The sequence below is a fragment of the Mustelus asterias genome, chromosome 19, assembly GCF_964213995.1.
Source record: "Mustelus asterias chromosome 19, sMusAst1.hap1.1, whole genome shotgun sequence".
NCBI lineage: Eukaryota > Metazoa > Chordata > Chondrichthyes > Carcharhiniformes > Triakidae > Mustelus > Mustelus asterias.
In genome coordinates this window covers 30487206-30511387 of record NC_135819.1, presented here as the reverse complement: position 1 = coordinate 30511387, position 24182 = coordinate 30487206, and the positions used below count along the sequence as shown (strand labels likewise).

Genomic DNA, 24182 nt, shown 5'->3' with positions numbered 1-24182 from the left:
TATATCAGCATATAATGTTCACAGTGACCCTTGGAACTTGGAGCTATGCCCTGTAAGAATGATTTAAGAGGCTCGCCTATGACATTGGATACAGGACTAACGTTGCTTGCTATTGAAAAGGCTGGATGAAGAAATGGTTTTGTTTTGGAAGAGAGCGCAGTATACACAGTATATCCTACCCTCCTTAACAACATAAAGCAGGGTGGTGTCAGAGTAAAGAGGTTAAACCCAATCTGCTGATCGGAAATAGATATAAATATTATGACCAATGAATTGTGAAACAAAAGTTTGTAATTAAAAGACAGATGTAATAAAAAAGACAAGGTAGCCTGTTTACACAAGGAGATTTTGCAAAGCAGACTTATGTATCCAGTTTTTGGAAAGGAGCAAATAAAATCCGAGTTTTTGGACGGGTTCCTGTTTAATTTGAGTGCAGTGTAATAAAGCAAGATTGGTGATAAAGCAGAACGATACTGGGAGGCTCTGAGCAGCTTTGCTGTTGTTTAATTTGCAGTGTTGGGGAGAATGGGAGGTGATTGAGTTCTCTGAAACTCTTGTCACTGCCTCTTGAATTTGCGCTGAATTCTCCGACCAAACCTCCTCCCCTCTCTCTGAGCCGGCTCCGCCCCACAGCCTTGGATCCCTGCTAGGTGGCTGTGCTGAATCGGAGTTGGAGTCGCATTCACCATCTCCCTGGAGCGGAGTCCCAGCTACAAGGTGTGGACGGCCTGCCCAGCCTCGCAGTCTAAAGGTGGTGGTAATTTTTAAATATTGTTTCAGCAGGGTTAGGGAGGTGCTGTGTTTGATGTTTTGTCCCTGGGGTTTGTGGTCGGAAGGTAAGCTGTGCTGAAAGGTTTGATCACTATCAGAGTAGCAGGAGTGGAGAATGATGTAGAAGTTTTTTTGGAGTTGACTTTTCCAATGGTGCTGGACAGCGTTCAGAGAAGCAGCCTGAACCTGGCAGAATGCACTGGAATTGTCCTAGCTATCGCTGCTCAGGAGACAGGGTTCAAGTCCCAGTCAATCTCAACGGACCCTCACTGAATGCAGTACTGAGGGACTGTTGCACTGTCGGCAAGCCCTGCCGCTTCTTCCCTCTCTCTGGTCCCACTGATCCCATGACACTCCCCTAAAGAAGAACAGGGGAGTTCTGCTCAATATCCTGGCCAATATTTAGAATCACAGGATCCCTGCAATGCAGAAGATCATCATTCGGCCCATAATTCTGCACTGACCCACCAACAGAGCATCTTACCCAGGCCCTATCCCCTTAACTCCATGTATTTACCCTGCTAATTCCCCTAACCTACACATCTTGGGACACTAAGGGGCAGTTTAGCATGGCCAATCCATCTAACCTGCACATCTTTGGATTGTGGGAGGAAACTGGAGCACCCGGAGGAAACCCATGCAGACACGGGGAGAATGTGTAAACTCCACACAGACACCCAAGGCTGGAATTGAACCTGGGTCCCTGGCACTGTGAGGCAGCAGTGCTAACCACTGTGCCACCATGCCACCCATCTCTCAACCAACATGTCACTGTGGTGCTTGTGGGATTGTGCTGTGCCACAAACTTAATCAAAACAGTGAAGTGCTTCCTTCATTGGCTGTAAAAACGTTTTAGAAGGTCCCGATGCAGCTAGATTGCGAAAGGGTCTCTGAAATAATCTATTCCTGGTCACCGTGGCACAATGGAAGTTTTTTGATTTGATTTATTATTGTCACATGTATTAGTATACAGTGAAAAGTATTGTTTCTATACAGACAAAGCATACCGTACATCGGGAAGGAAAGGAGAGAGTGCAGAACGTATTGTTACAGTCATAGCTAGAGTGTAGAGAAAGATCAACTTAATGAAGCATTGAATAAGAGTAAAAAAATAGAATTAGAAAGTATGCTGGGCACAGCTTGCAAGAAGTCGCCGCACTCCAGCGCCATGTTGGGCTGGTAACCCAGAGGTCGATGGATCAGTTCCATCCTCTGCTACTTCTATTCAATCCAAAGTGAAATATTTGGCTGCTCCTCAAATCAAATCTGATTTGAGTAGACTTAGTGTGTAGATGAGGGCAGTGCAGTTGCTGTAGTCTACGTGGACTTCAGTAAGGCTTTTGACAAGAAGGTAAGAGCCCATGGGATCCAGGGCAATTTTGTAAATTGATTCCAAAATTGGCTTAGTGGCAGGAGGCAGAGAGTGATGGTCGAAGGTTGTTTTTGTGACTGGAAGCCTGTGTCCAGTGGTGTACCGCAGGGATCGGTACGGGGTCCCTTGTTGTTTGTAGTGTACATTAACGATCTAGATATGTGTGTGGAAGCTATGATCAGTAAGTTTATAGATGACATGAATATTGGTGGTTAATGTAGGACAATATAGATGAGCTGGTAAGATGAGCAGAGCAGTGGCAAATGGAATTTAACTTTGAAAAGTGTGAGATGATGCATTTGGGAGGACTAACAAGGCTAGGGAATACACAATGAATGGTAGGAAGTACAGAGGATCAGAGAGATCTTGGGATGCATGTCCATAGATCCCCGAAGACAGCAGGACGGGTAGATAAGGTGGACAGCAGATGAGATGATTGCCTTTATTAGCCAAGGCATAGAGTATAAGAGCAGGGAGTGACGGAGCTGTATGAAACACTGGTTAGGCCACAACTGGAGTGCTGTGTGCAGTTCTGGTCACCATGCTATAGGAAGGATGTGAGGGTGCAGAGGAGATTCACCAGGATTGGACTGCAGTGTTTCAGCTGTGAAGAGAGGCAGGGTAGACTGGGGTCGTTTTCCTCAGAACAGAGAAGGCTGAGGGGGGACCTGATTGAGGTGTACAAAATTATGAGGGACATAGATAGGGTAGATAGGAAAGAACCTTTCCCCTTGGTAGAGGGGTCAATAATCAGGGGGCATAGATTTAAGATAAGGGGCAGGAGATTTAGAGGGAATTTGGGAAAAAACATTTTCACTTAGAGGGTGGTGGGAATCTGGAACTCATTGCCTGAAAGTGTGGTAGAGGCAGGAACCCTCAACATTTAAGAAGCATTTGGAAATGCCGTAGCATACAAGGCTACGGACCGAGTGCTGGAAAATGGGATTAGAATAGATAGGTGCTTGATAGCCAGCACAGACATGATGGGCCGAAGGGCCTCTTGCTGTGCTGTAAAACTCTATGACTAAATCAGTTTCTTTTTTCTTTGCACATTGGCTGAGTAATCACAGGGTCCTTTCACAGCTTGGTCAGGGGTATGGAAAATGTAGAAAATGTAATGTCACTAGTATGGTGCTGTTAATCTGCCCTTTGTCCCAACAACTTTGAACTATACAAACCAGAGTGGTTCCTGTTTCAACAACAGTACGGATAGGGAACTTGGAATTCCTTCCCATTGCTGTTTCAGGGGTAGATTTATCTGAAACCAGCCTGACCAGAGTAAAGGCAATTCAATAGTTTTTAAACTACTTTTATTCATTATACAATAGTGGTGATATTTTCCTGATGATGTGCCTAAGTTTTAGAGGGAAATGTAATGATGAATTGGATGTCTGGAGCATGTTGAGACTGGGTTGGAATTTACATCTCCGCCTGGCCCCACCCCGCCCCCCGGCCACCACCAGTGTGTTTGAAGGAAGGGGGATACCTAAAACACAGTGTGTGGTCTTTCCACTGCCTTCTGCCCACCCCCACCCTGTCTCCCTTTGTACAGTGGCCAAGGGAAGCATCAGGCAGCCCAAGCACCCTTAGGCCTACTGAGTCCCTTAAGTGGCAAATTAACAGTCACTTAAGTGCTTCACCTCACTCCTGCTCACTACCCATTGCGAGGGAAGGCTCACACCAGGTGGGTTCACTGGCAGCTTTTACTGCAGTGTAACTTCCTTTGGGGTATCCTGGGTGCCCATCAAAGACCACCCCCCCCCCCCCCCCAAGGTCATACTCCTGCTTAACCCTACCGCCTGATCTCTTAAACCTGCTCCCATCTCCCTTACCACCCTTGTCGGTGTCTGCCAGCCAGGCCCTGCTCATACCCAAGACTTGCTTTGAAGTTCAATTCTATAACCTTCTCTTGTTTGGGAACTGCCTGCAGTCCCAACAGCAGCCACCACTTGAACATGGCGTATTGGGCCTGCAGATTGGCTGGCAGCTCACTAAGGTGACAGACTGGGTGGAGGTCACGGCCTTAGGCAATTACCACTACCTCCAGGGTAAAATGTCTGCAGGATAGTTGACCTTTTAGTGGATGGGTTCCCTACTAATCTTTTAGTCGCTAAGGCGAGGGGGATGTTGAGGAATATGACACCCCACAAGATCGAGTCCTTTGTTAGGATAAGGTACCTGATGCTAAAGCGCTCCCCTGAAATTCTCCCATCTCATCTGCTTCGGGAATCATAGCGGGTCAGACAGAAAATTTGGCAGAGTATCCCTCCTTTCAATAGTCACACCAACGGTCAGCAAACTCACATAATGTTTTCTCTCCTGTGCTGGTGTTTGGTGGAATTTCTTGCTGGACCTTTGCAGGAAAATTTAAGTGCTGGTATTGGGAGCTCTGACCCTCTTGGATTGTCCTGGAGACAGTGGTAATGAAATATTAATCTCTGTAAGCAAGGCGAATGGTTCAAATCTGGATCGAGCTGCCTGAGAATGTGGTGGAGGCAGGTTCAATCGAGGCATTCACGAGGGAATTGGATTATTATCTGAAAAAGAAGAATGTGTAGGGCTACAGGGAGAAGGCGAGGAGTAAGACTTTCGACAAAACACTCAAATTGGAACCTCGAATGCTCTCCCTCCAGTTCTAATGGAAGCGTGTCGGAAGGGTGAGGACTCATCTGTTCCTAGGAGGTGAAACACTCAGTTAAATATTTAAATGAAGCTATTTACCACACAAAGCTAAAAAAACATGAAAAATGTTAAATCTTTCCAACACCTTTCACACAGTGGTTAGCGCTGCTACCTCACAGCGCCAGGGACCCAGGCTCAATCCCCGTCTTGGGTCACTGTCTGTGTGGAGTTTGCACGTTCTCCTTGTGTCTGCGTGGGTTTCCTCCGGGTGCTCAGGTTTCCTCCCGCAGTTTGAAAGACGTGCTGGTTAGGTGGATTGGCCGTGCTAAATTCTCCCTCAGTGTAACCCGAACAGGCGCCAGAGTGTGGCGACTAAGGGATTTTCACAGTAACTTCATTGCAGTGTTAATGTAAGCCTACTTGTGACACTAATAATAAATAATGAATAATAACAATAAATAATAATATCTCCCTGAAGAACTCCACAATTAAGAAATTAATTTGAAGGTGATTGTACTGTCATAGGGGTGGCACGGTGGTTAGCACTGCTGCCTCACAGTGCCAGGGACCCGGGTTCAATTCCAGCCTTGGGTCACTATCCGTGGAGTTTACATATTTTCCCCATGTCTGCGTACGTTTTTGCCAGGTGCTCCGGTTTCCTCCCACACTCCAAAGAACATGGAGGTTAGGTGGATTGGCCATGTTAAATTGTCCCTTACTTTGTGTGTGTGTCTGTGTGTGTTTGCTTGATGTAGTGTAGTGCCCCTCAAGCTATAAGCCTCTGTGACAGACTAATGATCTGTTCCAGGAATAATTAGCTACAGAAACAGACGGAAGACTGCCCTCTGCACCATCAGGTACGGAAAGGTTGAGAGAGAGAGTTCTGTCATATAAACGGACAAAGGAGTCACATTCCACACAGCAAATTCCAACCCACAGGATTAAGATGAAAGTTCAGATGATCTGTTTCAATGATGTTGCTGTGGGTTATGGGCTGGGATGAAGAATGCCACTTCTATTGTTCAGGTTGTACCATGGTGTCTTTTACATCCCCCTGAGAGGGTTCACAAGGCCTCAGTTACTTCTCACCCTAAAGTTGTGCAGCATTCCCTCAGTCCTCTGACATGTCAGCCCAAATTACACTCCCAAAGTCTTGTACGGGGGCTCGAAACTGCAAGCCGCTAACTCGGAGGTGACAATGCCACTAATGAACCAAGCTGACACTGGGGCAATAATAAGTTCTGGCAGCTAATTAATACGTAGTAAATTTTCTACCATGCTGAATAAGGATAGCTGAAAAACTGGGTTTGGTATCATTCAGAGCAATTAAAAATAATCTGATAGGGCATTTTTCATGAACCTAAACAAGATGATAAATAGTGTTTTTTCCTATGACTAACAGAATAAATGGATGAAAATAAATCACCTGAAAGGATTTGAGTTCAGACGAGTGAGAGGGGATCTCGTAGAAACTTAAACTTCTAAAAGGGTTAGGCAGGGTAGATTCGGAAAGAATGTTCCCAATGGTGGGGAGTCCAGAACTAGGGGTCATAGTTTGAACGTAAGGGGTAAACCTTTTAGAACTGAGGTGAGGAGAAATTTCTTCACCCAGAGGGTGGAGAATGTGTGGAATTCACTACCACAAAGTAGTTGAGGCCAAAATGTTTTCTGATTTCAAGAAGAAATCAGATATAGCTCCTGGGCTAAAGGGATCAAGGGATATGGGAGGAAGGGGGGATCAGGATATTGAATTCGATGATCAAAATGAATGGTGGAGCAGGCTCGAAGGGCCGAATGGCCTACTCCTGCTTCTAGTTTCTATGACTTGACAGTAGCATAAACAGCTTATTTATTTCTGGGAACCAGGATAAAGGAAGCAATGACAGTTCAGTCTCTCGTTGTGATTTAGGGTGTGTATTACAACGGTTAGTCGTTCTACAGGTTTCTCTTCATTTCTTTGGTGTCTGTAATTTCTACATTTATAGATTAAATAAAATGTTGACAGTTTAATATTGGTCACAACATAAACTGCATTTCAATGGACATTTGCCTCAATCAGTGATTGGCAACCTAGGTTAGTGAGTGGGCCGCAAGAATGGCCCTCCTTCATCTCAGTGGGCTGCAAGATTGAAATAGGGCTTGTTCACTAACCATGACCCTTGACTAAGATTGAATACATTTAATTAACATTGGGCAGCACAGTGCTTAGCACAGTCACCAGAGCCAGGGATCCAGGTTTGATTCCGGCCTTGGGTGTCTGTGTGGAGTTTGCACATTCTCCCTGTGTCTGCGTGGGTTTCCTCCGGATGCCATTCTCCCCGTGTCTGCGTGGGTTTCCTCCGGATGCTCCGGTTTCCTCCCACAGTCCAAAGATGTGCGGATTAGGTGGATTAGCCATGGCAAATGTGTGGGGTTATGGGGATGGGGCAGAGGGGCGGGGTTGTGTGGGCATGGGTAAGATGCTTTTTCAGAGAGTCAATGCAAACATGATGGGCCGAATGGATTCCTTCAACACTGTAGCTATTCTACGCTTCTAATACATGCCAAATATTTCATAAGTTTTTGTAAATGCTTCATTATTCATATATTGACTGTGCTGTTATCAATTCTGAATTGTAAACAAAAGAAATATTTACGCTTGATTGGACACGGAGCTCACAGTCAATGTTGTGAGCAATCAGCACACACCTCACTTGCCCTTGCTTTACGTGTGAATCGCTTTAGTCACACCAGTAGGAAAAAAACTACACAGACAGAAATCAGTGGAATGTGGCAACTCTGCACGTGGGCAATGGTCAACAAAATATCTCGTGGGCTGCACTCACAACCCAGATGGGCCGCATGTGGCGTCCCCAGGCCAAAGGTAGCCCACCACTGCCTTAAATCATCAGGGCGTTTTAGCTACTGAAGTGATCAAATATTTGGCAGAGGGTTTAAGCAGCCTGCATTGTCCATTGCAGCCTTCCCGAGATGACTTCTCGGATCCAAAGTGGCATAATTTGCCTTCAATAAGTTCAAGATTCTGGCCAGCTTTTTTCATTCAAACCTTGGGCTGGGGTTTATTTCAATAATGGGCCTTTCTGGGGCTCAGTTGTCGGCACTTGTTTTTCAGGGCGGCAATGAGCTGGGTAAAGATCAGTAAAATTACGAAACATTGGGGTTGCAATTTTAGGACGACACCAGTGAAAACTTCCGAGGGTATTCTGGTATGAGGGGAGGGGAGCACAAAATAAAAGGTATCTCTGAGGTAGAGCTGGGTGTCACCAGCACATATCCAGAAACTAACCCTACCTTTCAGCTGATGTCACCAATGGACAGTATATAAATAAGGATTTAGAGGGGCCAAGGATAGATCCTTGGAGGGACACCAGAAGTAACGGTGTGTGAGTGGGAAGAGAAGCTATTGCGAGAGAAGACATTAGTGGGGAGTTGGTGGCGTAGTGGCATTGTCACTGGACTGGTAATCCAGAGACCCAGGGTAATTCTCTGGGTTCAAATCCTGCCACGGCAGATGGTGAAATTCAAATTCGATAAATATCTGGAATTAAGAATCTACTGATGACCATGAAACCATTGCCGATTGTCGTAAAGACTTATCTGGTTCACTAATATCCTTTAGGGAAGGAAATCTGTTGTCTTTACCTGGTCTGGCCTACATGTGACTCCAGATCCATAGAAATGTGATTAATCCTTAATGTCCTTAGGGATGGGCAATAAATGCTGGCCCAGCCAGCGACGCCCATTTTAAAATGATTCCCTGGCTCTGATTACATAGATAATAAAGGCATCAGGCTAGTCTGAATGATGGTGGAGGGGTGTTAGTGGAAGATGGAGTGATCCACCGTGTAAAGGCTGCAGGCAAGTTGAGAAAGACAAGGAGGGAAAGTTTTTCTTTGTGACTGTCACATAAGACACCATTTGTGACTTTGATGAAATCCGTTGCAATGTGTTTTGACAGGGGCAGAAACTTGACTGGGGAGAGTCAGACATGGGGTTCTGGGAAAGATGGGCACAGATTATGGGCGGCAACAAGATGTCCAGGGAATTTTAAGAGGAAAGGAAGGTCGGAGAGGGGGTGATGGTTTGCACAGAGGGTGGAGTCAAGGGCTTTATTTGAGGAGGGGGGAGATGGTGGTAGCTTTGAAGGAAAGAGGAACAGAAGTTGAAGGGAGAGAACGGTTGACAATATTTGCTAACATGGGAACCTAGGGTGAGGGGAGGGAACCTTCCTTTATCTGAAGACTACATGTGTTATAATGACGAGTAATTAACCACTGCATGATTTAAAGTACATCCATTTTTCTTTTTGAATAGGTTAGGCTCTACAAGCCAATGGAAGTCAATGTACAAAACCTGCACTCTGAGACCTATCTGGAAATGCGAGAGCGAGGGTGTGAAGTAGTGAACTTAGACGACGATGAAGATACCTTGGAAGAAAAGAATGGTTTGAAAAAGAGTCTTTGCGCCTGGAATATTGACACTGAGGTTCGGACAAGTCAGTTACAAATGGTTGACAAAGAAGGTGAATGCGTTAAAAGATTGCTACACAAGAAACCATTACCCATCTTTCAATATTCCTCCTCCCCAGACCAAGAGATTTCCCAAAGTCCCTGCTTCCAGTTTGACCGGTTAGCCCCAGCCAGGGTCTCCTTGTCTCCGTCCCTTCGAAGGATGGGCAGAAGCAAGTTGGTGTCACCAGCATCGCAGGAACTCCGGAGAGTGGGGAGGCGAATCAAAGACACTGAGGAACACACCTCTGACAGTGACTCCTCTGTGCCATCAGATTACCTACAGATTCCTCATCCAGCTTTAGATAGACAAAGACCTCTAAGTAAGGAGATTCCACCACAACTACAGCAACAGCAAGACACTGCGCCAAGTGTGGAAGGCCCATTACCTGTAAATCAGCAAAAGAGTGACCATGTTGAGAGTGCAGAGATCACCCCTCATACTGAGAAACACATTCCACTATGGGAAAGACGAGGGGGTGACTGCAAGTTTGCCGCCTTGGATAACCTTCAGCAGGTAAAATAGACAGCCACGTTATATTTTCATACTTTATTTAACTATCCATTGGCACTGGATAATAAACAAATTTCAGGTATTTACCAACTTATACATAGGATGGGTCTCTGGCTTGTACATATTCTCAGTTTGTGACCAAATTTGAGTTTCCCCAGTTATTACCTTTGCTACTTGGAAATGCTGCCCGTTCCTTGTCCATCCAGATCCTTCGCCGCAACATGGTTCCTCGGCTATCTGGTATCTTCTGCCACCTCAGCCAGTTGACGGTTTATTTGGGTGTGAGCTTCAACAGTGAGAGCCAGTGAGCTGTTAGATCCTGGGGAACGGAATTTGCCAGCCCAATCCCATTGTTATCCAGTGCCTCATTTTCATGAGGGCTTGCTTGATGATCTGGGTAGGGACCAAGGCTGATTTTCCTCCTCCTAATCCAACAGTGTTGAGAAACTAACTAAGACACTTCTATTACTAACCCAGCTAATATTTGATAACACAGCAGAGATCAAAGTTACTCATCCATGGCCTAGTATTCAGAAAGCTGTAAGAGATCCTCTGTTTCCAATTGTTACTAAATCAATAATGCGTAACTAAAACATGATTATGGGGTGTTGTGTATGTAGATTTCTTGTCTAAAAGGTTAGAATGAAGGCAATATTGTAAGGATTCCAGGTAAATTCTCACTGTATTTCATGGGCACAGCATCCTGGACAAAGCAGCTTGCACCCCATCCACCACCTTTGGTTAAAAAGGGCTGCAGGGAAAAGCCTGGGAACTACAGGCCAGTGAGACTCACATCTGTGGTGGGTAAGTTGTTGGAAGGTATTTTGAGAGACAGGACTTGCAGGTATTTAGAGACGCAAGGACTGATTAAGGACTGATTAGGGACAGTCAGCATGGCTTTGTGAGTGGAAAATCATGTCTCACAAATTTGATTGAGTTTTTTGAAGGGGTAACCAAGAGGTTAAACAAGGGCAGTGCAGTTGATGTTGTCTACACGAACTTCAGCAAAGCTTTTGACAAGGTACCGCATGGTAGGTGTTGCATAAGGTTAAATCTCATGGGATCCAGGGTGAGGGAGCTAAATGGATACAAAATTGGCTTCTTGACAGAAGCCAGAGGGTTGTAGAGGGTTATTTTTCAAACTGGAGGCCTATGACCAGCGGCGTGCCTCAGGGATCAGTGCTGGGCCCACTGTTATTTGTCATTTATATTAATGATTTGGATGGGAATATAGGAGGCTTGGTTAGTAAGTTTGCAGGTGACACCAAGATTGGTGGCATGGTGGACAGTGAAGAAGGTTATCTCCAATTGCAACGGGATCTTGATCAATTGGGCCAGTGGACTGACGAATGGCAGATGCAGTTTAATTTAGATAAATGTGAGGTGATGCATTTTGGTAGATTGAACCAGGGCAGGACTTACTCAGTTAATGGTAGGGCATTGGGGAGAGTTACAGAACAAAGAGACCTAAGGGTACATGTTCATAGTTCCTTGAAAGTGGAGTCACAGGTGGACAGAGTGGTGAAGAAGGCATTCGGCATGCTTGGTTTCATTGGTCAGAACATTGAATACAAGAGTTGGGACGTCTTGTTGAAGTTGTACAAGACACTGGTAAGGCCACACTTGGAATACTGTGTGCAATTCTGGTCACCCTATTATAGAAAGGATATTTTTAAACTAGAAAAAGTGCAGAAAAGATTTACAGGCTGCTACTGGGACTTGATGGTTTGAGTTATAAGGAGAGGCTGGATAGACTGGAACTTTTTTCTCTGGAGCAAGGAAAGGTTCAGGGGTGATCTTATAGAGGTCTTTAAAATAATGAGGGGCATAGATCAACGAGATAGTCAATGTCTTTTCCAAAGGTAGGGGAGTCTAAAACTAGAGGCATAGGTTTAAGGCGAGAGGGGAGAGATACAAAAGTGTCCAGAGGGGCAATTTTTTCAGAGGGTGGTGAGTGTCTGGAACAAGCTGCCACAGGTAGTAGTAGAGGCGGGTACAATTTTGTCTTTTAAAAAGCATTTAGACAGTTACATGGGTAAAGTGGGTATAGAGGGATATGGGTCAAATGTGGGCAATTGGGACTAGCTTCGGGGTTTAAGAAAAAGGGCAGCATGGACAAGTTGGGCCGAAGGGCCTGTTTCCATGCTGTAAACCTCTGACACACCACCTGAAACATTCACTCCCTCCACTGACGTACAGTGGCAGCAGTGAGTACCATCTACAAGATGCACTGCAGCAACTCACCAAGGCTCTTCCAGCATCTTCCAAACCCGTGACCTCTACCACCTGGAAGGACAAAGTCAGCAGATATGGTGGAACACCACTTCCTGCAACCCCCCCCCCCCCCCCCCCCACCCTCCAAGCCGCACACCATCCTGACTCAAACCTATATTGACACGATAATCCTTCCTTGTTGCGAGGTCACAATCCTCAAACTGCCTTCCTACTTACTAAGCAATTCCACACCAACAGATCATATCCAAGCGCTGTAGTCCTGCCACATTCCAGCCATGAATGGAGGCTTCACAAATATCCTCATCCTCAGTGATGGAGGAGCCCAGCACATCAGTGCTAACGATATGGCTGAAGCATTCACAGCAATCTTCAGCCAGAAGTTCAAGTGAATGATCCATCTTTGCCTTCTCTGGAGGTCCCCAGCATCACAGATGTCAATCTGCAGCCAATACAATTCACTCCATATGATATCAAGAAATGGCTGAAGGCATTGAATACTGCAAAGGCTATGGGCCCTCAATATTCTGACAATAGTACTGAAGACTTATAATCTGGAACTTGCTTCCCCACTCGTCAAGCCTCAAAGGGGAGATCAGCCTATGGTCATCTGGGACTATGGTAAATTTACCTATTTCAGGCGGTTCCCCTCCTTTTGGGAGTTGTCCCTAAGTTAATTTGATTTTGCTTATTTGGTTCGGCATCAAGAGATGTCCCTGATTAAGGTCATAATTGCCTGCCCAATCAGGGAGCCTTACCTGTATATAGAAATGGGAGTGTCAGGTCTTCTGGTACTCCAGATTCTGACTGTGTACCTGAAGCACTCTAGGATAGAGTTTGTAAATATAGGGAATCTGGTGAAGGGACACCGGACTCTGAGGAGTTACTTCAGTTATCAATTAATTCTATTTCATTGCACAATACCAGGTCTAGTATAGCCCGCTCCCTGGGTGACCCCTGAACATGCTGTTCTAAGAAACTATCCCAGACCATTCTATGAACTCCTCTCCTCATCTACGCTACCTTTGCCCATCTGATTTTTCCAATATGTATGTAGGTTAAAATCCCCCATGGGTATCACTGAAACTTTCTGAAAAGCTCCCATTACCTCTTCCTTTCTACTCTGTCCTACTGTGTAGTTACAATTAGGAGGCCTGTACACGACTCCCACAATTGCCGTTACCATCTCTCATCAGTAACCAAACTGCTTCTACATCCTGATTTCCTGAGTTCACCCCTTTCTAATGTACCAATGCTATCATTAGTTAACAGAGCCACCCCTCCACCGTTTCCTAAATTCCTGTCCTTCCTAAATGTCACATACCCTTTAATATTCAGGTCCTGATCTATGTCATCCTGTAGCCACGTATCTGTAATGCTTATCAGATCATACTTACTCCTTCCTATCTGTGCTATCAGTTCATCTGTTTTGTTTTGAATGCTATGTGCATTTTGAGATAAAGCCTTTAGTTTTGTTCTCTTATTATTGTTGTAACATCTAGCCTGACCTGCTTATTCGCTCTTAGATTTGTACGCTCTGTCGTTTCCCATCATGGTTTGTTTACCATTTCCAATATTAATAACATAAGAACTAGGAGCAGGAGTTGGCCGTCTGGCCCCTCGAGCCTGCTCTGCCATTCAATAAGGTCATGGCTGATCTTTTTGTGGATTCAGTTTAAAGTTTAGTTTTTAAAGTTTATTTATTGGTGTCACAAGTAGGCTTACATTAACACTGCAATGAAGTTACTGTGAAAATCCCTTAGTCGCCACACTCCAGCGTTGTTTAGGTATTTAGGTGTTCAGAATTTAGCATGGCCAGTGCACCTAACCAGCACATCTTTTGGACTGTGGGAGGAAACCAGAGAACCCAGAGGAAACCCACGCAGACACGGGGAGAACGTGCAGACGTCGCACAGACAGTGACCCAAGCCGGGAATCAAACCCGGGTCCCTGGTGCTGTGAGGCAGCAGTGCTAACCATTGTGCTCCACTTACCTGCCAGCTTACCATAACCCTTAATTCATTTACTGTTCAAACATTTATTTATCCTTGCCGTAAAAACATTGTGAGGTAGCCTCAACTGCTTCACTGGGCAGGGAATTCCACAGATTCACAACCCTTTGTGTGAAGAAGTTCCTCTTCAACTTAGTCCTAATTCTGCTTCCTCTTATTTTGAGGCTATGCCCCCTAGTTCTAGTTTCACCCGTTAGTGGAAACAACCTCCCAGTTCTATCTTATCTATTCCCGTCATAATCTATGTTTCTATAAAATCCCCCCTCATTCTTCTAAATTCCAATGAGTATAGTCCCAGTCTACTCAGTCTCTCCTCATAAGCCAACCCTCTCAGCTCCAGAATCAACCTAGTGAATTACCTCGCCACCCCCTCCAGTGCCAGTATATCCTTTCTCAAGTAAGGAGACCAAAACTGTACACAGTACTCCAGGTGTGGTCTCACCAGCACCTTATACAGCTGCAACATAACCTCGCTGTTTTTAAACTCCATCCCTCTCGCAATGAAGGACAAAATGCCATTTGCCTCCTTAATTACCTGCTGCACCTGCAAACTAACTTTTTTGCGATTCAGGGACACCCAGGTCCCTCTGCACAGCAGCATGCTGCAATTTTTTACCATTTAAATAATAATCCATTTTGCTGTTATTCCTACCAAAATGAATGACCTCACATTTACCAACATTGTACTCCATCTCCCAGATGCTCACTCACTTAGACTATCTATATCCCTTTGCAGATTTTCAGCATCCTCTGCACACTTTGCTCTACCACTCATCTTCGTGTCACCTGCGAACTTTGATACACGACACTTGGTCCCCAACTCTAAATCATCTATGTAAATTGTAAACAATTGCGGTCCCAACACTGATCCCTGAGGCACACCACTAGTCACTGATTGCCAGCTAGAAAAACTGGCCTATATTTACCCACCTTTTGTCTACCTCCTTTTTTAAACAGTGGCGTCACATTTGCTGCTATTCAATCTGCCAGAACCGCCCCAGAATCCAGCGAATTTTGGTAAATTACCACTAGTGTATTTGCTATTTCCCCCACCATCTCTTTTAGTACCCTGGGATGCATTCCATCAGGACCAGGAGACTTGTCTACCTTTAGCCCCATTAGCTTGCCCAACACTACCTCTTTAGTGATAATGATCGTTTCTAGGTCCTCTCCTGCCACAGCCTTCCTGTCACCAATTTTTGGCATGTTATTTGTGTCTTCCACTGTGAAGACCGACACAAAATACCTGTTCAATGTCGCGGCCATTTCCCATTATTAAATCCCCCTTCTCATCCTCTAAAGGACCAATGTTTACTTTAGCCACTCTTTCTCATTTTGTAGAAACATTTCATTGTAGAAACTTTTATATTCTGAGCTAGTTTATTCTCATAATCCATCTTACTTTTCTTTATAGCTTTTTTGTGACTTTCTGTTGAACTTTAAAGATTTCCCAATCCTCTAATTTCAAAACTAATCTTTGCCACTTTGTATGCATTTTCTTTCAATTTGATACCTCCTTTATTCCCTTAGATATTTGTGGCTGATTATCCCTTTTTCTACAGTCCTTCCTTTTCACTGGTATATACTTTTGCTGAGCACTGTGAAAAATCGCTTTGAAAGTCCTCCACTGTTCCTAAATTGTCCCACCACTGTGAGATCATTAATTATTCCTGTCTCATTACACAGGAAGAGTTTTAACAACACCAGGTTAAAGTCCAACAGGTTTATCTGGTAGCAAATGCCATTTGCTACTAATCCGAAAGCTAATGGCATTTGCTACCAAATAAACCTGTTGGACTTTAACCTGGTGTTGTTAAAACTCTTACTGTGTTTACCCCAGTCCAATGCCGGCATCTCCACATCATCATTTCACAGGACCAGATCTGGGATAGCTTGCTCCCTCGTAGGTTCCATTACATACTGTTTGAGGAAGCTATCGCGGATACATTCTATGAAGTCCTCAAGGCTACCTTGACCAACCTGGTTTGACCAATGGACATGTAAATTAAAATCCCCCATAATAATTGCCATACCATTTTTACATGCATCAGTTATTTCTTTGTTTATTTCTCACCTCACCGTGATGTTATTATTTGGTGGCCTATAGACTACGCCTATCAGTGACTTTTTCTCCTTACTATTTCTAATTTCCACCCAAATGGATTCGATCTTTTTCTCCATAGAACCTAAAGCATCTCTCACTACCGCCTTGATATCATCCTTAAATATCAGAGCTACACCACCTCCCTTACCTTCCTGTCTGTCCTTCCGAACAGTCTGATACCCCTGGATATTTAACTGCCAGTCGTGACCATCCTGCAACCATGTCTCTGTAATGGCCACCAAATCATACTCATTCACGATGATTTGTGCTGTCAACTCATTTACCTTGTTTCGAATGCTACAGGCATTTAAAGTGTCCTAGTGCTAGTTTTTATACCTTCTTTTTGAATCCTAACACCTCCAATAATAACATCTCCTGAGTTCTCCTTCCTTTTAACTTTTTTCATAATTTTCCATGTAGTTGAAACCCTTCTTGCCTTGTCTCGACTCTTCGGTTTACCACATCTTCTCAAATATCATCCCTTGCCCCACAATTTAGCTGAAAACCCCAATGTCTGGGTGAAAGTGCCCTCCTTCCCACCTCCCCGCCTCTCGTGTGTCTGTGTGAAGGTGACTAGGTGAAGGTTCCCCCAGTGTCTGGGTAATGTTTCGGTAGGTTCTATATGTAGAGAAAGATTCTCTTTTGTGACAAAGACTTGTATTTGCATAGCGCCTTTCACTACCACTGACAGGCAAACACTTTTATCAAGGAATCTCCATCTCCTCGTTTTCTTTTTAATGCTGCCTAGTTAATTGCAGAGTAACTTTCAGATGTACTGGGCACAAGGTTCATTGGCAAAGTTAACTTGTCCTAACAATAGAAATCTAATAATGGCCAGAATTTTACCATCCTGCCCACCACCGGAATTGGAGCGGGCGAGGGGTGGACCACGGAAAGGTCCATTGACCTCAGGCGGGATTTTACGGTTTCAGGACTAGCAAGGCCATAAAATCCCGCCAAATATCTCAAAGGAAAGGAAACTGACTGAGGTAAGTGAATCAATCATTATGCTCTGAACAGATCCAGCTCATACAACCCTGCCAATCCAACATGAACCTGTCTGTTGGACTTACCCTCACGAATCCTGAGCAGGGGAGCATTAACCCTGGGCACCCTTCTATGGTGCAAAATGGAGGGGAGGCGAATGAGAAGAGACATTAATCCAAGGTTCTGTCTGTTCTCACAGGCGGGCGTCTAAGATGCCCTGGTTCTATTTCAAGAAAGAGCAGTGGAGTTCTTCATGGCTGCTAAACAACATCACTACGAACAGAAAATTTGGCCAACATCGTATTGTTGTTTGTGGGACCTTATTGGCAGGGATCTGTGCTTGGGTCCCCTATTATTTGTCCTTTATATAAACGATATATTGACTATGTGGGGTTAGAATTAGTATGTTTGCGGGTGACACAAAGATTGGCAGGGTGGTTAATAGTGAGGTTGAGCGTCTTTGACTACAAGAAGATATAGATGGAATGGGAACCTGTCTCGGGGGCAGGGAATTCATATGGCGTTCATGGAAGTGGAAATGACTAGGGTTGGGAAGCATTTTCCGATCAGGGCCATTGTGATCTCCTGGACTCGTTTCGATCGCCTCAGGGGGTCGGAGAGGAATTTCCCAGATTTTTTTTTTCCCCATATTGGCCCTGGGGTTTTTCACTCTGGGTTTTCGCCTCTCCCTGGGGATCACATGGACTGGAATGGGGGGTAGGGGTGAGTTAATAGGTTGTAATGAACAAAGCATCGTAGCTGTGAGGGACAGCTCGGTGGATAGGATATTGGTATGTAGATAGGCTGGAAAATTGGGCGGGGATCCTGGATTCAGGATTCAATCCTGGACCGGGGAGCGGCGCGGGCTTGGAGGGTCGAAGGGCCTGTTCCTGTGCTGTATTGTTCTTTGTTCTTTGTTCTTTGGTCAAATGGGCAGATAAGTGCCAGATGGAATTTAATCCTGAAAAATGTAAGGTAATACACTTTGGAAGGAGTAATTTGACAAGGAAGTATTCAATGCACAGCATGACACTCGGAAGTTCTGAGGAACAAAGGGACTTTGGCCTGTTTGTCCATTGATGTCTGAAGATGGAAGGACATGTTAGTGAGGTAATGAAAAAGTCAAATGGGACACTTGCCTTTATCAATTGATAGATTACAAAAGCAGGAAGGTCATGTTGGAGTTGTATAGAACTTTGGTGAGGCCACAGCTAGAGTACTGTGTGCAGTTCTGATCACCACATTATAGAAAGGATGTGATTACACTGGAAGGGGTACAGAAGAGATTCACCAGGATGATGGCTGGGAATGAACATTTAAGTTATGAAGAGAAGTTGGACAGGCTTGGGTTATTTTCATTGGAGCAGAGAAGACGGAGGGGTGACCTGGTCGAGGTGTACAAGATGATGAGGGACATGGACAGAGTGTATAAGGAGCAGCTATTTCCCTTAGTTGCAGGGTCAGTCCCAAGGTGCACAAGTTCAAGGTGAGGGGTAGGATATCTAAGGGGGAATGTGAGGAAAAATCGTTTTACCCAGAGGATGGTGAGTGTCTGCAATGTGTTGCCTGGGAGGTGGTAGAGGCGGGTTCATAGAATCATAGAAACCCTACAGTACAGAAAGAGGCCATTCGGCCCATCGAGTCTGCACCGACCGCAATCCCACCCAGGCCCTCCCCCCATATCCCTACATATTTTACCCGCTAATCCCTCTAATCTACGCATCCCAGGACACTAAGGGGCAATTTTAGCATGGCCAATCAACCTAACCCGCACATCTTTGGACTATGGGAGGAAACCGGAGCACCCGGAGGAAACCCATGCAGACACGAGGAGAATGTGCAAACTCCACACAGACAGTGACCCAAGCTGGGAATCGAACCCAGGTCCCTGGAGCTGTGAAGCAGCAGTGCTAACCACTGTGCTACCGTGCCGCGGGTTGCCTCACAAAAGTACCTGGATGAGCACTTGGCACGTCATAACATTCAGGGCTACGGGCCAAGTAATTCAATGGGATTAGGTGAGAGGTCAGATGTTTCACACATGTTGATGCGGACATGATGGCCAAAGGACCTCTTCTGTGCTGAGTGACTCTGTCTAGCACAAGTGTCTTCTCTGACTATCATATGTCGAGCTAGACTATCTTCAACACAGCAGTCTTTGACTGAAGGGATGAAAGCCTGCATTTGTACGGCACCTTGTCACATCCTCAGTAATTTCAGAATCCTTCAGAGGAATGTCACATATGCAAATGTAGCAACCAGTGTATTGCATGAAGGCCCCTATATCTTTAACATTAACAAAAATGCCCCAAGGTGTTTCACAGAAAGGAAAAATAGACACTAAAGCAAAGAAAAAGATTGGGGGCGATGACCAAAAGTTTGATCTAAAAGTTTAATGGAGGGCCTGAGAGGAGAAGTGAGGGGTTAAGAAGAGGAGTGAGAGGGATATCTGGAAAAGGCCAGCTTCAGAGGAACGGGACAGATAGAGGGGAATGTGGGGTTGTAGGTCTGGAGGAGGTTACAAGATGAATAAACTACAAAAGATCCAATGGAGCTATTCTGAAGAAGAACAGGGAAGTTTAACCATGTGCCCTGGCCAACATTTAGCCCTCAACCAATATCACTAAAAAATGATCTTTTATCCCATTGCTGTTTGTGGAACCTTACTCTGCACAGATAACTGTCGTGTTTCTTACATCACAGCAGTTACTTCAAAAGTACTTCATTAGCTGCAAAGCACTTTAGAACATCATGGGAGGTGCTATGTCAATGCAAGTTTTTGCTTTTTTTCTTGCTGTATTTGTTAACAATTCAATGGGGGTAATTTGGAGTTGGATATTGGTGTAAAATGGTTGATATAAATTCAGTTACTCTTCACAACTCACCCAATTGAAGTCAAGGAAGAGCAGTGGAGTTCTCCATGGCTGCTAGTTAACCTTTAAACAACATCACTACACATAGAAAACTTGGCCAACATCGCATTGTTGTTTGTGGGACCTTACTGTGCACAGATTGGCAGGGACCTGTGTTGGGCCCCCTATTATTTGCCCTTTATATAAACGACATAGACAACTATGTGGGGGTTAGGATTGGCAAGTTTGCGGATGACGCAAAGATTGGCCGAGTGGTTAACTGTGAGAGTGAGCATCTTTGGCTGCAAGAAGATGAAGGCGGAATGGTCAAATGGGCAGATAAGTGGCAGATGGAATGTAACCCTGAAAAGTGTGAGATAATACACTTTGGAAGATGTAATTTGAATGGAAAATCGGGATAAATGATTAACAAGCAGTTACATACTGTCACTCAGCCTGACACTTCAGTTTGTGGGGACGGTAAGATTCTTGTTCTGAAAGGCACTTGTTGCCTATTTAGTTCAATTCAAATCACCACAGCCTTACCTTCAATTGAACTCTGGTTGAGTTCATACTTTCAATGTATTTTGAGGTAAACAAGATCAATAATTAATATTCAGGCTATCAAAGCAGGAAGGATGTGACATTAGTTGATGTTCTAAGGAAAGAAAGATTTTCATTTCTATAGAAATATATATCTTTTATGACCACAAGCTGTCATACAGTGCTTCACAGCCAATGAAGTACTGTTGAAGTGACGTCCTCACAACTAAACTGTGCACAGCAAGCTCCCACAAACCGCAGTGCGATACATGGCTGAATAATTTGTTTTAGTTCTGCTGGTTGAGGGATAAATACTGCCCAGGACACTGTCTGTTTAAATTAAGAGCAAAAATACTCCGGGTGCTGGAATCTGAAGCAAAAAAATGGAAAATGCTGGAAAATCTCAGCGGGACTGACAGCATCTGTGGAGAGAGAATAGAACCAACATTTCGAGTCTGGATGACCCTTCGTCAGGACTGTCTGTTTGACGTCTCTTCTGAAATATGGCACCTCTGACAGTGCAGCATTCCCTTAGTCGTGTCGGCCTCTCTTTGAGTGGGGCATCTATGGTTCAGTTCAGAGCCTGAAACAGGCCTCTTCTAAAACCTTTGCCTCAGAAGCCAGGGAAGACTGAATGTTACAGTTGACACCCTGCTTAATATCGACAGCACACAATTACACAGTGAGGGTCAGAAAGAAAAGCTCGAAGCCTGAGGTAGACAAAGGGATTTTAACCAAGATCCTTACAGATTTGTTGTGCCATTGTCACTTCATATCTTTCACAATGTTATTTTCTGATTTGTCTTATTTTTATTTCAAACTCAACAAAAACAGATTAGGCTCTGACGGTGTTACTTTACTCGGCTGATCAATCAGAGAATGTGAGGTCAAATTCCAAATTGAGAATTAAAATGAACTTTGGAAGAAGTCTGGAGATTAAATTTGGTATAAGTAATAGTGACTGTAGAATCATAGAATCATAGAAACCCTACAGTGCAGGAAGAGGCCATTTGGCCCATCGAGTCTGCACCGACCACAATCCCACCCAGGCCCGACCCCCATATCCCTACATATTTTACCCGCTAATCCCTCGAACCTACACATCTCAGGACACTAAGGGGCAATTTTAGCATGGCCAATCAACCTAACCCGCACATCTTTGGGCTGTGGGAGGAAACCGGAGCACCCGGAGGAAACCCACGCAGACACGAGGAGAATGTGCAAACTCCACACAGACAGTGACCCGAGCTGGGAATCGAACCCAGGTCCCTGGGGCTGTGAAGCAGCAGTGCTAACCACTGTGCTACCGTGTAAAGCTGTCAAATTCTGCTAAGTTACCCAGCTGGTTCCCTGTTGTCCTTTGAAGAAGGAAAGTTGAGGTCCTTACTCAACCTGGCCTTTATGTGGTTGACATCTAACATGGCTGACTATCAACTGGTTTCTCCTGCAGTCTAACGAGTCACTTAGTCATATCAAACCGGTTAGGGGTGGACAAGAAATGCCAGCTTTGCACGCAACAACCCAGCGAATGAATCAAACATTCAAAAACACTGAAAATTCCACCAATGATTGCGTCACTGTACCATTACTCATAAACATGGCAATGTGGATGGCGAAATATATTCCATTGCAATTATTGCTTCAATGGTGTCATTGTCTCAATAGGAATCCAGAGTCTTTTGTTAGCCTTTATAGGGTGGGACATGGTGGAGTGGCACAACACCCACTCACATTTATCTTGATGTTACATTGCTTGTGTCTCTCTCGACCCAACTGGAATGAGATTGCCACTGATTACTTTTACTGCAACGACATCTCGATACTATCAGCTCGTGATGTACGGGATTGGCCTAGAGGTGTGACAGTTCCATGATGGGGATTGGTCACCCACAGAGTGAGAGGGATGAAAAGAAAATGGGCATCGAATATTTGGAATTTCATAAATCTGAGAAGTTGGATAGGGCATCAGTCAGGCCCCTGTTTGGCGTGTTTTGTTCAGCTTTGGGGACCTTAAAGATATTCAGACTGTAAATAACTAACAGCGCAGATTCATTGCAATCATGTGACAGATGGAAAGCTGTGGTTATGAGAAGAGATTGTGTTCCCAGGAGCACAGAGGATAAGAGGAGATTGTTTTCAAGGTGGTACGGTGGCACAGTGGTTAGCACTGCTGCCTCACAGCGTCAGGGACCCGGGTTCGATTCCCGGCTTGGGTCACTATGTGGAGTTTGCACATTCTCCCCATGTCTGCGTGGGTTTCCTCTGGGTGCTCTGGTTTCCTCCCACAGTCCAAAACATGTGCTGGTTAGGTGCATGGGCCATGTTAAATTTCTCCTTAGTGTCAGGGGGATTAGCAGGGTAAATACGTGGGGTTATGAGGATAGGGTCTGGGTGGGATTGTTGTTGGTGCAGGCTCGATGGGCCGAATGGCCTCCTTCTGCACTGTAGGAATTCTATGATTCTATTCTATTAAGTTATCATTTTCATTAAGAGAATTAGGAATTGGAGGTTCGAAAAGGTTTTTTTCACAGGAACAGAAGAACAGGAGGAGGCTATTCAGCCCCTCAAAACGGACCACCATTTGAGTAGGTGATGGTTGATCTGTATCTATAAACTCTGAGTTATCCACGTTTGCTCCATATTCCAAATACCTCAGTCCTGAAAGACTATCCTAAACACCAGCATCCACAGCCTTTTGAGGGAGGGAGTTCTTCATTTCTGCTACTATATATGTGGAATAAGCACTTTCTGATTTCACACTTGAACAGCCTTACTCTTATTTTAACATTACGTGCCCTTGCTCTTTGATTCCCCACTAAAGGAAAAAGTTTTCCTGTAACTACCAAATTCTCTATCATATTAAGCAGCTCAATCACATCACCCCTCAGTCTCCTAAACTCAAGCGAAGAGAAGACAGATTTATTCAAACCTGTCCGCATTATTTAATGCTTTAAGGCCTCGTATTAGCCTAGTAAATCTATACTGCGCTTCCTCCAAGGTCAATATATCCTTCCTGATTTGATTTGATTTATTATTGTCACATGTATTATCATACAGTGAAAAGTATTGTTTCTTGCGCGCTATACAGACAAAACATACCGTACATAGAGAAGGAAAGGAGAGAGTGTGGAATGTAGTGTTACAGTCATAGCTAGGGTGTAGAGAAAGATCAACTTAATGCAAGGTAAGTCCATTCAAAAGTCTGACAGCAGCAGGGAAGAAGCTGTTCTGGAGTCGGTTGGTACGTGACCTCAGAGTTTTGTATCTTTTTCCCAAAGGAAGAAGATGGAAGAGAGAATGTCCGGGATGCATGGGGTCCTTAATTTTGCTGGCTGCTTTACCAAGGCAGTGGGAAGTGTAGTCGGAGTCAATGGATGGGAGGCTGGTTTGCGTGATGGATTGGGCTACATTCATGACCTTTTGTAGTTCCTTGCGGTCTTGGGCAGAGCAGGAGCCATACCAAGCTGTGATACAACCAGAAAGAATGCTTTCTATGGTGCACCTGTAAAAGTTGGTGAGAGTCGTGGCTGAAATGCCAAATTTCCTTAGTCTTCTGAGAAAGTAGAGGCGTTGGTGGGCTTTCTTAACTATAGTGTCGGCATGGGGGGGACCAGGACAGGTTGTTGGTGATCTGGACACCTAGAAACTTGAAGCTCTCGACCCTT

The 24182-nt window shown here is 44.7% G+C and overlaps 1 protein-coding gene across 2 annotated transcripts in view; it reads left to right on the top strand.

Annotated features, from left to right (window-relative positions):
- Positions 1 to 630: 630 nt before the first annotated feature.
- Positions 631 to 24182, top strand: part of plekhg7 (pleckstrin homology domain containing, family G (with RhoGef domain) member 7) — an 83846-nt gene continuing 60294 nt past the window's right edge. Inside the window, exons 1-2 of one of the 2 annotated variants that reach the window (XM_078235253.1) lie at positions 631 to 751; positions 9085 to 9790. In XM_078235253.1, coding sequence (XP_078091379.1) covers positions 9098 to 9790 — 693 coding nt within the window. In that variant the 5' untranslated portion in view covers positions 631 to 751; positions 9085 to 9097. Of the gene's footprint in view, positions 752 to 9079; positions 9791 to 24182 lie in introns of both variants that reach the window. The other variant, XM_078235252.1, reaches the window with a different exon arrangement.